At 52.4% G+C, this 21,570-nt stretch overlaps 1 protein-coding gene across 1 annotated transcript in view; it reads left to right on the top strand.

The window, feature by feature from the left end:
• The window catches only part of EPHA10 (EPH receptor A10), a 28,796-nt gene extending 18,164 nt beyond the window's left edge, over positions 1 to 10,632 (top strand). The window contains exons 7-17 of the mRNA XM_033080914.1: positions 1,873 to 2,035; positions 3,085 to 3,193; positions 3,267 to 3,322; positions 4,053 to 4,178; positions 5,239 to 5,424; positions 6,847 to 6,908; positions 6,996 to 7,199; positions 7,689 to 7,838; positions 7,948 to 8,156; positions 8,238 to 8,402; positions 9,445 to 10,632. Of these exons, the coding sequence (XP_032936805.1) occupies positions 1,873 to 2,035; positions 3,085 to 3,193; positions 3,267 to 3,322; positions 4,053 to 4,178; positions 5,239 to 5,424; positions 6,847 to 6,908; positions 6,996 to 7,199; positions 7,689 to 7,838; positions 7,948 to 8,156; positions 8,238 to 8,402; positions 9,445 to 9,559 (1,545 nt within the window). The 3' untranslated portion in view covers positions 9,560 to 10,632. The remainder of the gene's footprint in view (positions 1 to 1,872; positions 2,036 to 3,084; positions 3,194 to 3,266; positions 3,323 to 4,052; positions 4,179 to 5,238; positions 5,425 to 6,846; positions 6,909 to 6,995; positions 7,200 to 7,688; positions 7,839 to 7,947; positions 8,157 to 8,237; positions 8,403 to 9,444) is intronic.
• The last annotated feature ends 10,938 nt before the right edge of the window (positions 10,633 to 21,570 follow it).

Below are 21,570 nucleotides of genomic sequence, written 5' to 3' on the forward strand. Positions count from 1 at the left end.
TATCTGCGTGTGCTCAGGCTCGTTGTGGAGCTGATGGCATGTCAGGCACGCTGCGCAGGTGACATGTAAGCATTCTGTATTTAGAAACAAACTACCGTGAAGCTGATTCATATTAATGTGATTTTCAGCATCTGATAGATTGGAGAGGAAGGATCTGTGGGGGAGGGCAAATGCTGGAGCCCAAGACATTAATTCCTGTGCAAATGGGCTGCAGCAACCTGGTACTTGGGGTATGAAATGAGGAACCTTCCTCTTTGGGCTAGAGAATTTAAATTCAGTTTAGCAGTTATTCACTGAAATGAGGCTCTTGATGCTGACATGAATACCAACTTAGTTCCTAATCTTTGCTTTTAAAGCTTTTGTTTTTACTGTGAAGATTCAAAGGGGAAAACATATTGAATGGAAACACATTTGGTAGTGATGTGAGCAGTGCAGGGAGGGGCTGCTGCTCGTGCTGGGCTGGGCTGTGGGGCTGGGACACTGTGACAGGGACACTGTGACACTGTGGGGCTGGGACACTGTGACAGGGACACTGTGACACTGTGACAGGGACACTGTGACACTGTGGGGTTGGGACACTGTGGCAGGGACACTGTGACACTCTGGGGCTGGGACACTGTGGGGTTAGGACACTGTGACACTGTGGGGCTGGGACACTGTGACACTGTGGGGCTTGGACACTGTGACAGGGACACTGTGACACTGACAGGGACACTGTGACACTGTGGGGCTGGGACATTGTACAGGACTGTGGGATTGGGACAGTGTGACACTGTGGGACTGGGACACTGTGACACTGTGGGGCTGGGACACTGTGACAGGGACACTGTGACAGTGTGGGGCTGGGACAATGTGACAGACTGTGGGGTTGGGACACTGTGACAGATTCTGGGGCTGGGACACTGTGACACTGTGGGGTTGGGACACTGTGACAGATTCTGGGGCTGGGACACTGTGACACTGTGGGGCTGGGACATTGTACAGGACTGTGGGATTGGGACAGTGTGACACTGTGGGACTGGGACCCTGTGACACTGTGGGGTTGGGACACTGTGACAGGGACACTGTGACACTGTGAGGTTGGGACACTGTGACAGGGACACTGTGGCACTGTGGGGTTGGGACACTGTGACACTGTGGGACTAGGACACTCTGACAGACTGTGGGGTTGGAACACTGTGACAGATTCTGGGGCTGGGACACTGTGACACTGTGGGGTTGGGACACTGTGACACTGTGGGGTTGGGACACTGTGACACTGTAGGGCTGGGACACTGTGACTCTGTGGGGTTGGGACACTGTGACAGGGACACTGTGATACTGTGGGGCTGGGACACTGTGACAGACTGTGGGATTGGAACACTGTGACACTGTGGGGCTGGGACACTGTGACAGGGATACTGTGGCACTGTAGGGTTGGGACACTGTGACACTGGGGTTGGGACAATGCCCATTCTTGTACCAGACTGTGGGACTGGGCTGCCCCTCAGGGCTCCTCCTGCCCTTTCCCAATCCACACAGATTTGCTCCAGTGCTGGAGCAGTGCAGCAGGGGAGCAGCAGAGGGCTGCTGGTGCCACAGCTTGGCCTGGCACAGGGGGAAGGTGCCATGTGGGGTGGCACAGCTGCTCCTCACCCCCATCTCCTGCCTTCATGTCTTCATAGCATCATCCAGCTTCACTGCTATTTCCTGTCACCTTCCCATGTAATTTCTGTTCACAAGACATGCAGTGAATGTGTTGTTCCTTTTGGAGGCTGGCTCTTTGGACAGGCTGTCCTGACAGGCCCAGAGCTGAGGACAGGACTGTGCCATGCCAGCTCTGTGGCACAGCTGTCAGTCCAGCTCCATCTCAGGTATCTCATTATTTCACAGGATCAGAGAGATCAGAGTTACTCAACTGTGAAAACCACATCCCCAGCCGTGACAGTCAATAACCTGAAGCCTGGTACTCTCTATATTTTCCAAATCCGAACATCTTCCTCTCCAGACTATGGGGACTACAACCCTGGCATTGAGGTGGAGACGCTGGCAGAGTGTAAGTGCAGCAGCTCTCGTGTCCCTGTCAGGGCTCTGAGCTCAGCCCTGGGGATGCTGTGCTCAGCTGTGCTCCAGCTGCTCCTGGTTTCGTGGACCAGCACCTGTTCCTCTGGTTGTGCTTGTCCAGCCCTAAGGGAGAGGCCCACTCTGTCCCACTACAGTCCAGGAATTTGCTTTTCCTTGCATTTTCCCATTAGATTTGGGTGAGGCTGGCCCTGCTGCCCTGCCTGTCCTGTCTCTCCTCAGTGAGGAGTCAATGAGGGCAGTTGCTCTCTGGCTCCTTTCTCATGAGCAGGCTGGGGCAGTCTCTGCTCTTTGGCGGAGGCTGCCCAAAAACATGCTTAGCTCATGACTGTTCCCTGCCTCCTGCTGCTGTCCTGGCTCAGGAGGCACTTGGCTTGTCTACTCCTTGGCTGGCTCAGGGCAGCCAGCATTGGTGTTATCTGCTGAGACTTCTCCTTTTAAATTCCCATTCATAACTGTGGTCCAAGAGCATCTTCTTTCACTAAAAGAGGGCTGGAGGGATGTTGGGCTTCCCCCACGCTGGCTGGAAGTGCAAGGCTGAGCTGACTGGCTCAGAACAGCTCCCACAGATTGTGTTAAACAGGGCTTTAAATTGCCTTCATTTGCCACACAGAAGACATTTCAGAATTAATTGAAGCCAATAAAAATTTTATAGAGAATGTAGCTATCTAATATCCCTGTTTGCAAAAGCTAGAGGAGAGGGATTAATGTGATGAAAGAAAACTATTTGTAAGGCCATAAATTTCTATATGTTCCTCTGATAAACAGGATTCTTCCTCAGCTCTGATTAACAAAACCAGGAGCTGGTGCAGCAGTGCTGGGTTGCTCTGTGTGTGCTGCCTGCAGCACTGCCCAGCATGTTGGACTTATCCCACCAAAAAAAAAATAAAAAAGCTGAACCATGACATAAATTGTTGTGAGGATGGTGAAAAGCAGCCACAGCTCTTCTGGTGCCCACTGCAGCTCCTCTCCCCAAAGCTACCCCAGAGCACGCTGATGACCAGCTCTGCTTCCCTCCCACAGTGACAGTGGCCTCCAGTGAGCAGAGCCCCATCCTCATCATCACAGTGGTGGCCATCGTGGGGCTGACAGTGCTGGTGTCTGTGGTGGTTGGAGTGATGCTCTGGAGGAGGTGAGCAGGGCAGGGTTTGTCCTGGGTAAGGAGCTCCTGCCCAGCTCTGTGTGCATCTTCATTCTCTTTGCAGGCAGTGTGGGTACAGCAAAGCCAGCCAGGATGGGGATGAGGAGCTGTACTTCCACTGTAAGTGGCACCCAGCTGTCCTGGATGGTGACTGTGGGATCCCTGTGTTCACCATTGTTCATGACCCACCAAAGCAGCCCTGAGCCCTCACTTTTGAAGAGTTGTCATGCTGTGTTGTCCCAGAGCAAGGCTCCATGAGTACCCTGGGTTTGACAGCTCCATGTGCCAGTGTCTGTCCTTCCTGCATGTGGGTCACTGCATGCCAGGGGAAATGGGGATATTTGCAGCTTACATGGGGTGTATAAATTATTCTGTCATTTCTCATGAACAGGAGTAACAGCCTTGTTTTCTGGAGCTGCTCTGGATTGTTGAGCAGCAATAATTTTACAGACAACAGTTGTCAGAGGGAATTCAGATGATGGGTTTATTTCATTCCTGGCACATGCCCATGGAGTGCACACAGGCTTTTCTGTTCCCCAAAGCACTCAGAAGAGGAAGAGCCTGCCTTGACCATTTCACTTGGCTTTGAAGGGTGGGAGCTCCCCTGGAGCAAAGGGGCCGCTCTCCTTTACCCAGGGCTTGTAGCAGTGGAGCAGAGGACTTGGATTCACTTAATCCTAAAAGAACAATTCTTAGAAACCTTATAACTGAGTCTTTTGCTTTGCTTATAGAAAGGTGGCACACTGGTTCTGCCCACAGACCAGGAGATGGATAAGCTGGGATATTGTTTCCCAGGGTGGGTGGGTGGAGGTTCTGTTGAGCCCCTCTCACCTTTCTGCCTTTCCTGCAGTTAAAATACCCACCAGGAGGACATACATTGACCCCAGCACCTGTGAAGACCCCATGCAGGCTGTGCACCTCTTTGCCAAGGAGCTGGATAATGCCAGCATCAAAATTGAGAGGATTCTCAGGACAGGCAAGTTCCCCGGGGTGGTGGCCGTGCCGTGGGCTGTGCTGGTGTGCTCCCCTTTCCCTGGCCATGGCAGTGCCATGACATTGCTCCAGCCTTCAGCAGAGGAGGGGAGCAGGGCTTGTGAGGATTTTATCCAAGCTTTGTTCCACGTTCCTGGTGTTTTCCTGAGGCACTGAGCACAGCCAAGCAAACGCCACACGGACCAGAAAGCATCAGCAATTATCTGCGTCTGGGCAGTTTGACAGCAGCATGAAAACTATTTATAAATACGTGAACCTAATGATTTATCGATTTTCATCAACTTCACTGCCTAAAACTTAAAAGCAAATTAAAATCCCCTGACTGGATCCTAAAGCCTTAATGGCTACTGTGTGCCAGAACGTGGGAAACGTGATCATTCTTTGTCATTTTTTTTCCTAAAGATAAATTCAGCTGTAGTAGCAGCAGAGGTGGAGGAAGGGGGGAGGGAAGGGCTTTGCCTGCAGCTGAAGGACAGTGTTGAAGGGGAGAAAACACTGAGGAGGGGACGAGGTTGCCTCTGAACTGCAGTGTGGAACAGCTCATGTGCCTTTCATAAGGAAACTGGTGTTTGGAAAAATCAAGAAAGAAATTAGTAAGGGAGACATTTGAATCTAAGGAATTTGGGAGTGTGTCTCTCTCACTGCTGACCTAACAAGAACCTGATTTTCAAATCAATAAAGCTGTTCATATTACATGCTTTTTGCTGTAAAGCCAATATTGGTTTTTTTATGTTGGGAATTGTGTAGCTCCTGTTGTGGAGTGCATGGCTCCAGAGGGATGTTCTTCCTCAAGGACTGCAGGAAGCCTCCAGCCCTGCTGCCTCCAGACCAGGAGGCAGAACTAGCCAGACCTGGAGCATGGTAACAGGGGGTTAACCCTCCTCTCATGGGGTAATAAAACACAACATGCACTGAAGCAGAGCACGGAGAGAGCAGCTCTGGAGATGGCTGAGGCTGTGTGGCTGTGCAGAGTGGCTCAGGATGGCTGGGGTGAGTGCCAGCAGTCCTGCCACCCATCTTTAACCCATTTCTCTGCCGTGCAGGAGAGTTTGGGGAGATGTGCCGGGGGTGCCTGAAGCTGCCCAGCAAGCGCGAGCTGCCGGTGGCCATCCAGACGCTGCGCGCGGGCTGCTCCGAGAAGCAGCGGCGCTCCTTCCTGGCCGAGGCCTGCACCATGGGCCAGTTCGACCACTCCAACGTCATCCGCCTGGAGGGGGTCATCACCAGAGGTACGGTAATTTCACGATTACAAACCACACTTCCGGGGTGTCAGCAACGTTTCATTTTTCCTCCATAAATAAGCCGCATCGGATTGTAAGCCGCACTTTCGTTCGCAGCGAGGATCCGCGTGCAACTTTTACAAAGTTGCCAAATAGTAACAGAATAGCGGGATCACGGGGTTTTACTGGCTCAGCCCTGCTCAGGGCGGCCGCCAGGGAGCGGCCCCGGCCCCGCTCGCCGCTGCCGCTGGGAGGCAGGGGAGCAGTGTGCCCGCTGGTGTCACCGGGAAGAGGGAGTGGGGCGTGCCCGGCCAGTGCCGGGGCAGGGCAGGCTCTGCCTTGGCTTGGGGCTGCTGTTGGCTCGGACTTCCTGGTTGGGAAATTTCCAAAATTTGTTCATATATAAGCTGCTCCTGAATGTAAGCCGCACTTCCGGTTTGGGAGCAAAATTTTTGTCAAAATGGTGCGGATTATAATGGTGAAATTACTCTGTGTTACCTCCTTCCAAGGCTTCCCTGCTCACTGGCAGTTCTGGTAGCAAGGCAAGCCTGGGATGGGTAACATGAAGAGGATAAAAGATACAGAGGCTCTTTCTCCCAGGGTTTTCCTCTGTTTATTTCTTCATGGCTTCCAGGGGACAAAGAGGAGGTTTCCCAAAGTCTGGGGTCTTTTCTAGGGTCAGGAAAAGGGGAGGAGAATTTGGCTTCTTGTCAATAAGATAGCAGAGGGTCAGTCCATAGCGGTTACAGGGACATTCTTAAAACATCTTGGGTACAGGGTTACAACAAGGATGGGCTCAAACTGCTGCTTTGGGGAGGTGGGCTGGTGCTGCAGGGGCAGCTGGCTACCTGGAGAGCAGCTGTTGCCACCTGCATCAGCTGGGTTTGCATTCTAGTGATTAATAAAAAGCTTCCAGCTAGATTAATAAATGCAGGTAGTGGGACTGGTTTAGCAGCCAAGCACATGTGCACTTAATAAAAGTAAATTGAAGTGAGATTCTGTGAGTAAAATAGATGAGACTGACTGCTCCAGCTCTCTCCTGTGAGCGTGTGTGTGGATCCAGGCTATGGATATGATAGTTAAATGGATATTCATGTAAATCCAAAGAAACCAGAGCATTATAGCTGATTCTAACTAGGATTTTTTATTAGAGAAGGAAGTTTTGTGGCTGAACTGCTTGCTTTTGCTTTCACTGTGCTGTGCTGTCCTTTGTGATGTGCTTCAGAGCACATCACAGCTTCCTGATGAAAGGAACTTCTGATACTGGAACCCAGGGAAGCCTTGGACCCAGCACTCATTACAACCTGGCTGAGATAACATCCTTATCTCCCCCACAAGCCAGGCAGTGCAGGGGCTGGCATCTGGATTTTTAACCCCTGCAGAGCCTGAGTGATGCAGCACTCACACCGTGCTGCTTGTCTGTCTGTGCAGGGAGCACCATGATGATAGTGATGGAGTACATGGGGAATGGCCTGCTGGACTCCTTCCTCAGGGTGAGTACTGGGGTGTCTGCCCCCCCTGGGCTCTCCTGGCCATGTTTCCATCGCTGACCTTTGTCTTTTTGTCCTTTCCTTTCACAGAAACACGAGGGGCAGTTCACAGGCACCCAGCTCATCTGCATGCTGCAGGGCATTGCCTCTGGCATGGTGTACCTGGCAGAGATGGGCTATGTACACAAGAGCCTTGCTGCCCACAAGGTGCTCGTGAGCAGCAGCCTGGCCTGCAAGATCACGGGCTTCAGACGGCCACAGGAAGAGAAGATGGAAACCATCTTCTCCACCATGGTGAGCTGCATGTCCAGTTCTGTTGTCAGCACTTTTCCTAGGCTCTCATTTCCTTCTTCAAGTATGAACAGGGACTCTGCACCTTGAGCTTCTTTCTCAGGTGGAAATGCAATGTGTTTGGTCAGGGAACTGCACAGCAGTGGCCTGGCACCGTGCCTGCTCTGGCCACAAATCAGGGCAGAGGGACTTGTGTTTGTGCAGATGTGAGGTGGTTTTTGTTAAATATTAATGTACAAAATGCCATTAGCTCTTTCTGGGGACATTCTCCTCTCCCATTAATATTTCAGGACTCACACTCCTGTGTAGCAGACAGTGACATTTTAAACAAGTTGAAGAAAAAGTTTTCTCTTAGTACTAAATGTGCTCATGGCACAGGTGTTTGCTGGGTGTCCAGCCTGTGATGCCAGGCAGGACACAATGAACAGTGGGAATTGCCAGCATTGGCCACATCCTGCTGGGCAAATAAATCATCCCTGCCCTTCTGTGCAGCGTGGGAAGAGCCTGGTGCTGTGGTCAGCCCCTGAGGCTGTCCAGTATCACCACTTCAGTCCTGCCAGCGACGTGTGGAGCTTCGGCATCGTCATGTGGGAAGTCATGTCCTACGGAGAGAGACCCTACTGGGACATGTCCCACCAGGATGTGAGTGCCCTGCAGCTGCTCCTGGGCTGCCTGGGAGGAGGGAGGCTCGCCCCAGGGCTCGCCTTTGGTTTGCACCACAGCAGCTGACCCCAGCCCCTCTGTGCTGCAGGTGATGAAGGCTGTGGAGGATGGGTTCCGCCTGCCTGCCCCGGCCAACTGCCAGCCACCCCTCCACCAGCTGATGCTCAACTGCTGGCAGAAGGACCGCAGCCAGCGGCCCAAGTTCTCACAGATCCACAATGCCTTGAGCAAGTTGGTGCAGAGCCTGGAGCCCCCAAAGTGCCCCAGCTCCTCGTGTCCCAGCTCCATGTGCCCCAGGTGAGCACCCTGTTGCCACACCTGCCCGTCCCCCCTCTACTGTGCCGTGCCCCACCCTCCTCACCCCCTCTCTGTTGGCAGGTCCCATGGCACGTCCATCCCCCTCTCCAAGAGAACCTTCTCGGCCTTCCCCTCTTTCAGCTCTGTGGGTGAGTGGCTGGAAGCTATAGAAATGGGCAGGTACAAGGACAACTTCACTGCTGCGGGCTACTGCTACCTGGAGTCAGTGGCCAGGATGACAGCCCAGTAAGTGACCCTTTCTCCTGGCTATAACCTTGTGTCGTGGCTGCAGTGAGAGCAGCGTTTCCTGCCCCTGCCAGAGGGCAGAGCCAAATCCAATGGGATTTACTGATGATCTGTTGTGCTGCAGCACAGGGCAGTGGGGTCAGAGCTGTCCAACAGGGTCAGAACTGTGCCACAGGGTCAGAGCGCTCCCAAAGGGTCAGAGCCATCCCACAGGGTCAGAGCTGTCACACAGGGTCAGAGCCATCCCACAGGGTCAGAGCCGTCCCACAGGGTCAGAGCTGTCTGACAGGGTCAGAGCCATCCCAAAGGGTCAGAGCTGTCCCAAAGGGGTGAGAGCTGTCCAACAGGGTCAGAGCCATCCCACAGGGTCAGAGCTGTCCCACAGGGTCAGAGCTGTCCAACAGGGTCAGAGCCATCCCACAGGGTCAGAGCTGTCCCACAGGGTCAGAGCTGTCCCACAGGGTCAGAACCATCCCAAAGGGTCAGAGCCATCCCACAGGGTCAGAGCTGTCCCACAGGGTCAGAGCCATCCCAAAGGGTCAGAGCCGTCCCAAAGGGCCAGAGCCATCCCACAGGGTCAGAGCCATCCCAAAGGGCCAGAGCCATCCCACAGGGTCAGAGCTGTCCCACAGGGTCAGAGCTGTCCAACAGGGTCAGAGCTGTCCCACAGGGTCAGAACCATCCCACAGGATTAGAGCCATCCCACAGGGTCAGAGCCATCCCAAAGGGTCAGAGCCATCCCACAGGGTCAGAGCTGTCCCACAGGGTCAGAGCCATCCCACAGGGTCAGAGCTGTCCCAAAGGGTCAGAGCTGTCCAACAGGGTCAGAGCCATCCCAAAGGGTCAGAGCTGTCCCACACCTGATGTGCTGCAGGCTTGGAATGCCTGGTCAGGGTCAGTATTATTTGCCTGGGACAAAAGGCTGGGGATTTCTTACTCGTGCATGTCTTAAACATGCGTGTCTGTCCTGGAAGCAGCCGGTGTCAGGGCACAGAGTGGTCAGCACTGGTTTGTCCTGGCTGATGTGGGGCTCCTTTTGCAGAGACATCCTCAGCCTGGGGATCACGCTGGCAGAACACCAGCAGATCCTCCTGAGCGGGATCCAGAGCCTGCGGGCGCAGGTGATCCAGATGCACGGGCGAGGCGTGCAGGTGTGAGCCCGGTCCTGCAGAGCTGCAGAGCCCCAGCCCAGCGCTCCCAGCGAGGAGTGGCCTGCTGGCCCCAGCCAGCCCCACCTGGGGGTCTCAGGTGGGCTGTGGAAATCGCTGGATGCTGCCAAACAAGAGAGCAGGGCTGGTGTCCCCTGCGCTGGGGCAGCCCAGCGTTCCTGGGATGGTGCGGCGTGCCGGGGTGGACGTGGCTCTCCCCAGCGCTGTTTTGTAAGATGAGTCAAACTGTGTTGATGCCATTTCATGTGGTAGTTGAGTTCACAGGGTGGGATGGACCTTTTTGCACTGTCTTAATCCAGAGCCAACACTTCTGTGTCTAGTATCCTGCTGGTGAATCTGTGGGTACTTTTATACGACCTGACAGATCACAGCAACCCCACAAGGAGTTTTTATTGATTTTATATTTAGAGAGCAGCTCTCACCCAATGTCCAACCCCTGGAAGGTGACTTTCCCCATCTGTGCTGAAGGAAACTCTTTCCCAGTCACATCCTGCAGGCAAACCCTTAGGGCAAGCCTCCCTCCTCACACCCTCACTACATCACCGAGTGTTGGCACCTCAGTTAGTGAAGAAAATTAAATATTCTCCAGTGAAGCAGAGGAAATGGTGCTGACTGCATCCATGCAATGCAGGGCACACCCACACTTTGTTTTGTGAGCATGGTGCTGCCTGCCTGGCACGCTGGCAGCTCCCATAGCTGCAGCCTGATCCCGGGGAAGACATAAATAGCATCTGAATAATACAACTTCCCTTGAAGTTTGTTAATTAAATGGGTATTTGCAGCTCTGTGTGGAGTTTTCTAAGGCTTTATTATGCTCTGTAAGTATCACAAGTGAATTATTAATGCTGAAAGGCAAAGATTTACATAGGGGATGAAGGTTGTGGGAGATGCTCAGAGTCTGGTTGGAAATGTGCTCCAGTCAGACCCTCCTGATCTGTGCTCTGAGAGGATGAGGATCTGAATGAGGACTGAGTGAAGCCCTTGGGGCTGGGGAAAACAGGATCTCTCCTTCCTTCCTTCCTTCCTTCCTTCCTTCCTTCCTTCCTTCCTTCCTTCCTTCCTTCCTTCCTTCCTTCCTTCCTTCCTTCCTTCCTTCCTTCCTTCCTTCCTTCCTTCCTTCCTTCCTTCCTTCCTTCCTTCCTTCCTTCCTTCCTTCCTTCCTTCCTTCCTTCCTTCCTTCCTTCCTTCCTTCCTTCCTTCCTTCCTTCCTTCCTTCCTTCCTTCCTTCCTTCCTTCCTTCCTTCCTTCCTTCCTTCCTTCCTTCCTTCCTTCCTTCCTTCCTTCCTTCCTTCCTTCCTTCCTTCCTTCCTTCCTTCCTTCCTTCCTTCCTTCCTTCCTTCCTTCCTTCCTTCCTTCCTTCCTTCCTTCCTTCCTTCCTTCCTTCCTTCCTTCCTTCCTTCCTTCCTTCCTTCCTTCCTTCCTTCCTTCCTTCCTTCCTTCCTTCCTTCCTTCCTTCCTTCCTTCCTTCCTTCCTTCCTTCCTTCCTTCCTTCCTTCCTTCCTTCCTTCCTTCCTTCCTTCCTTCCTTCCTTCCTTCCTTCCTTCCTTCCTTCCTTCCTTCCTTCCTTCCTTCCTTCCTTCCTTCCTTCCTTCCTTCCTTCCTTCCCTCCTTTTTCCCACCCTGAAGAGGAATAGCAGTGAGCCAAGCCCTGCATTTAGTGAAATGCCTGATCCCAAGGATCAAGTGCCATTTGTGTGTTCTCTGTGTTTACATTTTATCTCTAGAGAAATTACAGGTCTCTAGGCAGGGGGGCTGAACCAGCTTGATTGTGGATCTTCTCTCCCCTCTCCTGGGATGGGCTCAAAGTCAGCAGGAAAGGGAAAGGGAAGGGAAAGGGAAGGGAAAGGGAAGGGAAAGGAAAGGAAAGGGAAGGGAAAGGAAAGGAAAGGAAAGGAAAGGAAAGGAAAGGAAAGGAAAGGAAAGGAAAGGAAAGGAAAGGAAAGGAAAGGAAAGGAAAGGAAAGGAAAGGAAAGGAAAGGAAAGGAAAGGAAAGGAAAGGAAAGGAAAGGAAAGGAAAGGAGGAAAGGAAAGGAAAGGAAAGGAGAAAGGAAAGGAGAAAGGAAAGGAAAGCCCCCCACTGAAGCAGCCTTCTAGCCCAGCTTTTTGCGAGAATATACACTCTTAATAAAGCTCCTCACCAACACAAGGTAACGAAATTTGTAGATTAACCTACAGATTGTTGTCATGATACTAAAATTAACTCCTCTCCTTGGGGATGTAGTATAATTAAATTAATCAGCAATGCTGTTTTGGAGCTGCAAGGGAAATGCCTCAAAATGACCCTGGGCTCTTCCCAGCCAGCCTCTGGCATGCCACGAGGCTCCTGCCTCCTCTGAGTGCTGGGACAGCCCCAGCCCTGCTGGAGCAGCATCCACAACACTCCCCCCACAACACTCCAAATGGGAATCAAGTTGGTTCATCTCCAGATGCTTTTATATTCATTAGCCACGTATTAAGTACTGTAAATACACACTTGAGAAGTCAATATATATTTTTATAAGCTTGAGACAAATGTAATATAATATTATAAAGGACTCTGTGTGCATCTCATGTTTGAACTATAGTCAGACATCTCCAGGGAATCTCAGTTGGTTTGGAATATTTAAGAATAATGATGATAATAATAATAGTTATTATAAATGCTAATAAAAATCTATTGACTGTTTTTTAATTTTGTATTTATTGAACCACAGTTGAAGCTGGCAATAAAGAGATATCTAAATACCTGAGGAAAACCAACCAGTCATCCTGCCCTGGTTTGTCTGTGTGGGTCATTTCAGTGTTCTGGGGGAAAATGCCATTTTGTCAAGGGTGGCACACGGTGAGTAAGGGACAGTTTTAGTAGCATCAAGGTCTGAAGTGATGCCTTGGTTTGTTAAACAACATCTCTGATAAGGTGGGAGCCTGTGCTCTGGCTGCAGAGTGTGGGGTGGTTTCTTGCTACTGACACTTTGCAGGGGGGACAAAAGCACCTACAGCAGTTTCACGATTATAAACTGCACGTCCGGGTGTCGGCATCTGTCTTAGGTTACAGTACAGGGTGTGATCAAAGGTATCTGTTCTATCACCATCTCCGTGGGAGATATTCTGCTAATGGGCATCCATTGAAACCAGCTGGGGCAGTGTTCTTTATCTCATGGGATATCTCCTGTTCATGGCCATGGTTTATAAACCAGCTGAGGCAGTGTTCTTTATCTCATGGGATATCTCCTGTTCATGGCCATGGTTTATAAACCAGCTGGGGCAGTGTTCTTTATCTTTTCACAACCCATCCTTCCTCCAGCCAGTCATTTTCTGCTCATGGCCATTGAGTCCCACTGTGGGACTGATAAAATTACTGCATCCCATTGGGAGTTGCTCCAGCCAGGGGGAAGAGCCCAACATTTCTTACCAAGATAAAAACAGAGGTTTTGGAACACTAAGGGAGCCCTTTCTCCACTGGACTCCAGAGGGAAACGGGATTGCTCCACATCACCACTGGAGCTTGGGAGGAAACTGCACCTTGTACAGGAGCACTGCTCCAGCTGAGCCACATCTGTCACTGCAGGAGGATGCAGCCACCATGGGATGGGACTGCTGCCAACACCCTGCCTGACTGACGGGTGTCAGCTTGGATTCTGACTCTGGCAGGGTTTGGAGTTTGTTTCTTTGTAGTGCTGTATTTCTATTTTAATTTCCCTAGTAAAGAACTGTTATTCCTATTCCCATATCTTTGCCTGAAAGCCCCTTGATTTCAAAATTCTAATAATTTGGAGGGAGGGTGTTTACATTCTCCATTTCAAAGAGAAGCTCCTGCCTTTCTCAGCAGACACCTGTCCTCCAAACTAAAACAGCAACTTTTCCTTCTTTGTCCATATATTGACCACACCTGATTATAAGCCGCACTTCGGGTTCGGACCAAAATTTAGTCAAAGTGGTGCAGCTTATAATGGTGAAATTACTGTATTTTGCTTTGCTGGTGTGAGGTCACAAAGGTGCATGGCCTGGCCTGTGCTGTTCAGGCAGGTGGGAGCCTCTCCCATCACCCCTGGGACCAGAGAACCTTGGACATCTCTCAGTATGGAGCTGGCAGTGCAGAGTCTGTCTGACAGTGGTGCTGCTGTGAGTGTGGGGATGTTCTGAGCACAGGGAAAGTGCTGCAGAGTTCCTGCACCCCAGGCATGTCATTAATTGTTTTATGGAGTAAATGAAAGCTGTGTATGGCCAGCACATTAAATGCAAACTCAGCACACACAATGATATTTAAAAACTCTTTGAGGCGACTCCCACCAGTTCACATCTCTTCTCTTTTTCCTGGGCTGCTCAATGCCCAGGAGCAGGCATGGGAGCCCTGGCTGGTGTGGTGACAGCAGTGACAGCTGCTGGACAGGTGCTTAGCATGGGTGAAGTCTATTTGCCTTCTGCTGATCAATTAATTCAGGCAGCCTTTGTTCGAGCCTGGCTGGGGCTGTACTGGCACTATAAAGAAATAATCAGAGCTCTGGAGCAGGGTGATGAACAGTGGATTATTCCCACTCCCAGCCAACCAGAGGCAGATTTTGCCCAGTTATTGGCATTTGTGCCTCCTTGTGAGATGTGGAGACGGGTTTGTCTCTCCTCTGTGACCTTCCTGGCACTGTCAGTGCTGGAAGCTGTGGGACCCCTCCTGTCCTGGCTTCACCCCCTGTGCCAGCCCTGCACCCACTCAGCCCCCCCTGCACCAGAGCAAGGGGTGAAAGGGGAAAGGAAAGTCACTGTGGCTCAGACAGGGAGCCCCAAAGTGCAGCAGTGCTGTCAGGGATGGCTCAGCACCTGGCAGGCACTGATCATACAGAGGATATTTAAAATAAAATGTTCATTGCACAGTGCTGGTGAAAGCAGCTGGCACAGCATCCAGCTGGCAGCACCAGCGGGTCTGTGCTTTGGGGAGCAGCCAGGGCTCCTCATTGTGCCCCTCACTCCCACACAGCAGCTCAGACATGAACTCCATCACTCCCCCCTTCCTTCAGTGGGTTTTCACTGCAGAGAGGCTGTGCAGACCCATCTGTGGGGAGGCTGGAGGATCCACCACTGCCATGAGAGCAGTGTGGGGTCACAGGAGCCTGGCCTTGCTGCCACCTGTGCCCACCCTGCCTGCACAGGAAGGATTTGGGCAATAGGAGGGCAGTGCCCTGGGAATGTTAAAAAGAACCTGGCTCTGGAGGAAGAGCAAGGTTTGAATATGCATAATTGCTAATTACCAGGAAGAGCAAGTGTCGTTTGTCATGGCAATCAGCAATCTGTCAGTTCGAGTGGCACCAGGATGGATGCTTCTGTCCTCCTCCTATCCATCAGGGTCTCAGTGTGCCTGAAGAGCACTGCCCAGGCTGGGGCATGGCCAGACACCCTCAGCTCCTCCTGTCCCAGCAGGGCTGGGCTCCCAGTGCCACACTGGGCTGTCCCCAGTGCCACACTGGGCTGTCCCCAGTGCCCTGCACCACCAATCTCGGCTGGGACAGGGTGGGGGTACCCACAGTGCCTGGCCAAGGGGTGCCCGTGGTGAGACAGGTGCTGGGGTTTGTGGCTCAGTTGAGGAAGCCTTGGCACAGGGCTGGGTAACAGTGGTGCAGTGCTGGGTGACAGTGGTGCAGGGCGGGGTGACATTGGCAGAGGGCTGGGTGACATTGGAGCAATGCTGCATGACCTTGGTGCAGTGCTGGGTGACAGTGGCACAGAGCTGGGTGACAGTGGCAGAGGACTGGGTGACAGTGGCAGAGGACTGGGTGACACTGGTGTAATGCTGGGTGACAGTGGCCAAGGTCTGGGTGACATTGGCACAATGCTGGGTGACATTGGTGCAGAGCTGGGTGACAGTGGCACAGGGCTGTGTGACAGTGGTGCAGGGCTGGGTGACATTGGTGCAGGGCTGGGTGACATTGGTGCAATGCTGGGTGACAGTGGCACAGGGCTGGGTGACATGGGCACAGGGCTGGGTGACATTGACACAGGGCTGGGTGACTGCCACAGGGCTGGGTGACATTGACACAGGGCTGGGTGACTGCCACAGGGCTGGGTGACATTGGCAGAGGGCTGGGTGACAGTGGCAGAGGGCTGGGTGACATTGGCACAAGGCTGGGTGACATTGGCACAGAGCTGGGTGACAGTGGCACAGAGCTGAGTGACAGTGGCACAGGGTGGGTGACTGGTGCAGAGCTGGGTGACAGTGGTGCTGGGTGACAGTGGCACAGGGCTGGGTGACAGTGACAGTGGCACAGGGTGCCAGCCAGCAGCACCCACCAGCCCTGCCATGCCTGACCCCAGCCACTTGTGCCTTGCCACTTAGAGCAGGGCCATCTGCGCAGCGACAAGAGCTGCCTGGAAGGCACAGCAGCCATTTAATTACACAATTGTAAATAACTTCAGCCTTTTTATCTTCCTGAGGCTGACAAGCACCTTGAGCAGCACACAAAGAACAGCTGTTATCGTTCCTGGGCAGCTGCCACCCCTGAAGGAGCACGGACAAAGGCAGAGGAGCTGCCCTCTGTCCCAGAGTCACTGTCACAGAACCAGCATGGCATCCTCAGGGAGCTGGAGCTTTTTTCTGCCACCTCTAGAGCCCCAATAGAGGGAGCAAAGGGGGAGGAGGAGACACGAGAGGTTATTCAGAGGTTTCTGGAGTTTCTGTTTCACTTACAAGGTGTTCTGCCCAGGCTCCCACACCCTTTTTTTAAGGGTGATGCCTGACTTAGAGGATGTCAATAATTAAAAGGTCATTTTAATGAGCTCTGGTTTATTGACAGAGCAGGTTTCAGGAGTCAGTCATGCCAGGAGGGATGTTGCACCACTGTTCACAGAACACTTTTGGTGTTGCTGCACAGCTGCCAGGGCTGTGGAGCAGAGCCAGGCTCATCCCCTGCCTGCTGTGCTGCTGGGCACCTCCTCGGGGCTGTGACAATTCCCGGGCACCTCCTCGGGGCTGTGACAATTCCCGGGCACCTGGAACGTGTGGGGAGCTGCCCTTGCTCTGCCCTGCAGCTCACTGGTGTGTGTGCAGCCATAAACATTTCCATTAACTCCCACAGTATTTAAATTCCATCGTGGGGCTGAAATACAGCAGCAGCATCCCATCCCCATGGGAGCCCTCAATCTTTTATTTCAGAGGCACCCTGGGGAAACGTTTGGACAAGAGTTTAGGACTGGGCAATTCAGGTTTTTCTTGCAAGTCCCTTCTGTATAATGTTATAATGAAGCCTGTTCCTGCTGTTCCCAGGGGAATTCTGTGTCTCAGTTTGCTGACTGCAGCTCAGGTATGATGGGACAGCAGCCAACCAATGTCCCAGCCCTGTCTGCCCCATCAAACCCTGCAGGGACTCCTGGAATCCTGAGCACTGAGGTGGTGGAGCAGCCCTAGGGATGGCACTCAGCCCTGAGGGTTTATGCTGTTAAATATTTTAAGTGAATTCTATTAAGCAGAGATTAATCTTTAAAAAGATTAAGAGGGCAATGAAGAAGCTTTTTGTGAGATTTAGGTGTTCCTGGGTGATGGCAGTTTTGTGTTGGATAAATGGCTGTTTGTGACTGCAAATAGTCTCCCAGGGTAATGGAATGTACATCAGGAAAAACAGGGACCCCAAAAATGATGAGAGTTTCCCTGAGCTGGTTAAAAAGCATCGTTGGCAGTGTTGTCTCTCCTGAGGAGAGCTGGGTGGATCTGAGGCACACACAGTCTCACAGCAATGCACAAATCCCTGCTTTGCCTCGCAGGAAGGAGGATGTGTTAGCTATCACATCACACTGCATCAAAATGCAAAGTGGCACATTGAATCAAACTCCCCAAAATAAAACTTTCTTCCAGAAATAAGCTTGTCACTGTCAATTTAAACTTGCCAAAGAAGTGTGATTTGAGACAAGTTTATCTTGCCAGTGATTTGCAGTAGTGGGTGTGTTTAATCACTATTTCTGATAGCAAGAGTCTGAATAGAAACACCCTTTGCTCTCCCTTTAGAGGTCAAACATGAAACCCAGACCCTGAATGTAGCTCTGGCACAGCAGAGCTGGAAGGACAGAGCACAAAGCACAATTCACTCTGGGCACTGAAGGAAAAGGAACATTTCCTCCATTTCCACTCCCCCAACACCCCGGTGGTGACACAGGGGACTCTGGGCAGCACTATTGCCCACCTGGCCAGAGCACTGGCCACTGCCCCTCACCACCCTAAAGGGATTTAAGGGGTTATTTAGAGACAAAATCTCACAAATCTCTGCAGGGAGGGAAAGGACCCTGCCTGGTTAACAAACTGTGAGTTGTTATCAGAGTGCCAGCCTCGGGAGGGGTGTTTGTCTGGGGAAAGCCCTGGTGTGCCATGCATGGCACTGATCCCAGTGGCTCCCTTATTCCACCACAGGGGATGGGTGGGGACCTGCTCCTGGGCTTTTTGCTGCAAAGACAAAACCCTGCCATGCACAGGGGCCACCAGCCTGCTCAGGGAGCCCCACACAGGCACCAGCTTGTGGCTGGTGGGACCCTTCAAGGCTCTGTCACTGACTTGAGGAATGTTTCAAACAGATCATTTATTTTCATTAGGCTTGTACCAATATCTGTGTCCCAGTGTTCCTGATGCAGGTCGACAGCTGTCCTCAGGAATGCTTTAATTGTGTTTTCCTCGCTTTGCACAGCTCTTAGCTAATGTGTTCTGGCTTCATTAGATTAGACACCTCTTGTCCTGAGGATGTTGTCATGTTTTCAAATGGCTTCAATCAGCACCTCCCAGGCTCTGGCTATTTCAGGATACAATAAAGCTAAACCTCATCCAGGCTGGTGAGTAATGGAGGTGCATCTCCCACCCCCATCCAGCCTGGCTTTAAATTTGCCTGGCTGACATCCCGTGGCTGCTGGCAGAACACAATTAAACCTCTTGTCTTGCAGGCATCGTCCAGGGTTACACACAGCTCGGGAGGAAGAGCTCGGCAACAGCAATTGGGTTTCTAATGATCTTGTCATCGAGAGCAGCAGAGAGAGATAAATGAAAGCGTGAGGAAACAGCCAAGATCAAACCTCAGCTCTCCAGATGTCCGGGCCATGGCAGGTTGCAGGCTGGCCCTGCTCACCTCAGACACAGAGACTTGTGTCCCTTTAATGGCAGAGAATGAAATGCAGAGGGACACAGCCTGAGCCCACCCAGCACCTGAGCTGGGGGCTTCTCTGCTGAGCATCTCCAGCCATGGCTGCTTCTAAACCTCATTCTGCAGGAGGGTTCTTCCTCTTGGGACCCCAGGATCCTTCCCCTGCTCGTGTCCCCACACCCAGCTGCAGGCTCAGAATGGAAACCGAGGTGGAAGGGAGCAGCCAGACCCCAGGCTGGGGGCACAGACCTGCTGCACTCTCTGGGGAAGGGCTGATGGCTCCAGAGCAGTCCCTGCATGTGTCCCTCCTGCAGCCCAGCACATCAAGCAAGGGCTCTCCTTCCCCAGACTCTCCTCTGGCAGGAGAATTGCCTCAGCCCTGTCTTCTTATCATGAGCCACCACAATATCAGCATCGATCCCTTTCACCCCACAGGCAGTATTTTGACTTCTGGAATTCATCTTACCTAGCAAGGGACTCTAAATATATCCCAGACAATTTCCTCTCCTCATTTTTACTAATCTTTTTCAGCCTCAAATTCATTTTTGAAAATATGTATTGGGATGATAGGCTTTTTATCAGAACTGAGGGACAATATTCATCACACCTGAGTCCTCACAACACACACACATTCCTTACAGCACTCCTGCAGCAATTTGAACAGCACTTAATTCATTACAGCCCCACCACTGCGTGTGCATGCTCCCCTCAGCAATGTCACTGCAGATTTGTCACTTGGGTCCCTGCAGGCAGCTCTGCTCCCACCTGGCAGAGCCACTGTCACTCCCTGGGCCATGGGACAGGATGGAATGGCCCAGTTCAAGCACAGCAGGTGTAAAGGAGGATTCACTGTCCCCCACCCTGGAAACCTCTGGAAGGTGGCAGGTGGAAGAGTGGAAGCAAAAACCCCTTTTCTGTCCAGGATCTCTTTGCTCACTGGGCACAGCAAGGCTGAGGCAATGTGCTGGGGCTGTGCTGGCACATCCTCCAGCCCTGAGCCTGGTGACACCAGAGGGGACAGGGCCAGGGGAGCCTCTCTGGGCTCCCAACTCAGTCTGGCTCCCCAGGTCAGCAGCTCCTTTAGAAAAACTTCTCCAGCAAATTCCCATTTTGCTAGACACTGCTGCCAGGCCCTCACCCACCTGTGTGGGTGCTCACACTCGAGCTGGGGATTCAGGCTCTCATGCACAAATTAATCTGGTGCTCAGGGCTGAGCTGCAGCCCCTGATCAATGCTCAGCTCTCCCCCAACACTGCCCAAGGGCTGAGTGTGCTGGCCTGGGGAATGTGCTGCACCAGCCTGCGGCTTCCCATTGTGCCAAGGCAAAACAAGGCACAGAAAGGCACAGAAAGGCACAGAAAGGCACAGAAAGACCTGCTCAGGATTCCCTGAGACCTGTGACAGGTCCCTGAGTATTCTGCTCCCCACCTGCTCTGTGTGCTCTTGTCTCTGCACTCTGGGCTGTAACTGAACCAGATCCCTGTCCTGCTCCAGCACATTCTGACCTGCAGGAGCTGCTTGGCCAGACAAATCTCAGTGCTGGCAGCTCTTGGCAGGGTTTCTTTGTCCAGCAGATTCCCATGGAGCTGCATTCTGTCACCTTTTTGAGCACTAATGAAGGAACAGAAAGATGAAGCAGGGGTGTCTGAGTGGGCCTGAGCTGTTTGTCCTGGCTGGGCCCCTCTGCCCACGCTGCAGAGCCATTTCCAGCTGCACTTCCCATTTGGCATCGATCACTGCCCAGCCTCTTGTACCTTCATTTGCAGTCAGCAGAGGTGGCTGACTGACATTGAGAGAGGGTGACTCCTCAGTGCCATCAATCAAGTGCCATCAGCATGCAGCTGCCTGGGCTGGAGGCCACAAGGTCACCCCTGGTGGGAGATCAGCTTCCAGCTGCAGCAGAGCCCTGCTCTTCCCCTCTGCTGGCACAGCCCAAGCTCTGCTGCAGGGTGGGCAGGGACAGACCTGCACCTGCAAGCTGCCATTGGTCATTGACCCCTCCATCCTGCCTCGGGGCTCTCAGATTATTCCAGGGATAAGTGGGAAGAAAATGCACAAATTTTTATTTTGGGAAGGAGTAAAATACACAGATGCAGAGCTTTCCCCCAGATCCCTGTGCTGTTTGGTGCTGTAATCGGGTCCCAGTCCTGCTGAGACTCAGCAACAGCAGCTGAGACCTTACTGACACAGTTACCACCCCCAGAGCAAAGGAATTAAATTCAAATAGTGTGTGAAGCCCACTGCCTGCCCAGCTCAGCACAGCCCTGAACTCTGCACCATCAGCAGGGTTTGTACTTTATAGGGACAATTGATCTGTAACTATTGACCTTTCCCTGGAAAGCTGCTCTGGGCTGGTGGCCCTGTGACCCTGACAGAGCAGCCATGGCCACCAGCTCGGCAGCAGAGCACAGGAGCCACCACAGGAGCTGCAGCTGCAGAATCTCCCCCTGGAGAGACAGGGGAGGGTGTCTGGGATTTTGGTGTGTGTGCAGTGTTAAAATTAGCAATTCTGTCTAATCCTGCTCTTCAGTGTAATAACACTTCTGGGTGAGGAGAGTGTAAAGCTGGGTGGTTTGTGGGCAGCAATTTTCTGAGATAGACCATTTATTCCCTCCTCTCATCAGAGACGAGGCTGAAATTGCTCTGAAGCTGCACCCTGCAGGATCTGCTTCCTCCCACTGGATTTCAAGAGGACATTTCAGCTTTCTCCAGCTCTGTGACAGCCAAGCAGTGCCCCCTCCCCATTTTCACAGCCAGGCCCATCCACAACAATTTCCATATTAACTTGCTGCAATGGAACTCCCAGCTGACATGGACTGCAGGTGTGAAGCAGTGTGCTTCACTGGGTTCCTCTGGACTGACCTGTGCTTTTGGAGCCTGGAGCACACTTGCTAAAAAAGAACTGCCTGATGGAACAGG

This window comes from Catharus ustulatus, chromosome 26, assembly GCF_009819885.2.
Source record: "Catharus ustulatus isolate bCatUst1 chromosome 26, bCatUst1.pri.v2, whole genome shotgun sequence".
Lineage (NCBI taxonomy): Eukaryota > Metazoa > Chordata > Aves > Passeriformes > Turdidae > Catharus > Catharus ustulatus.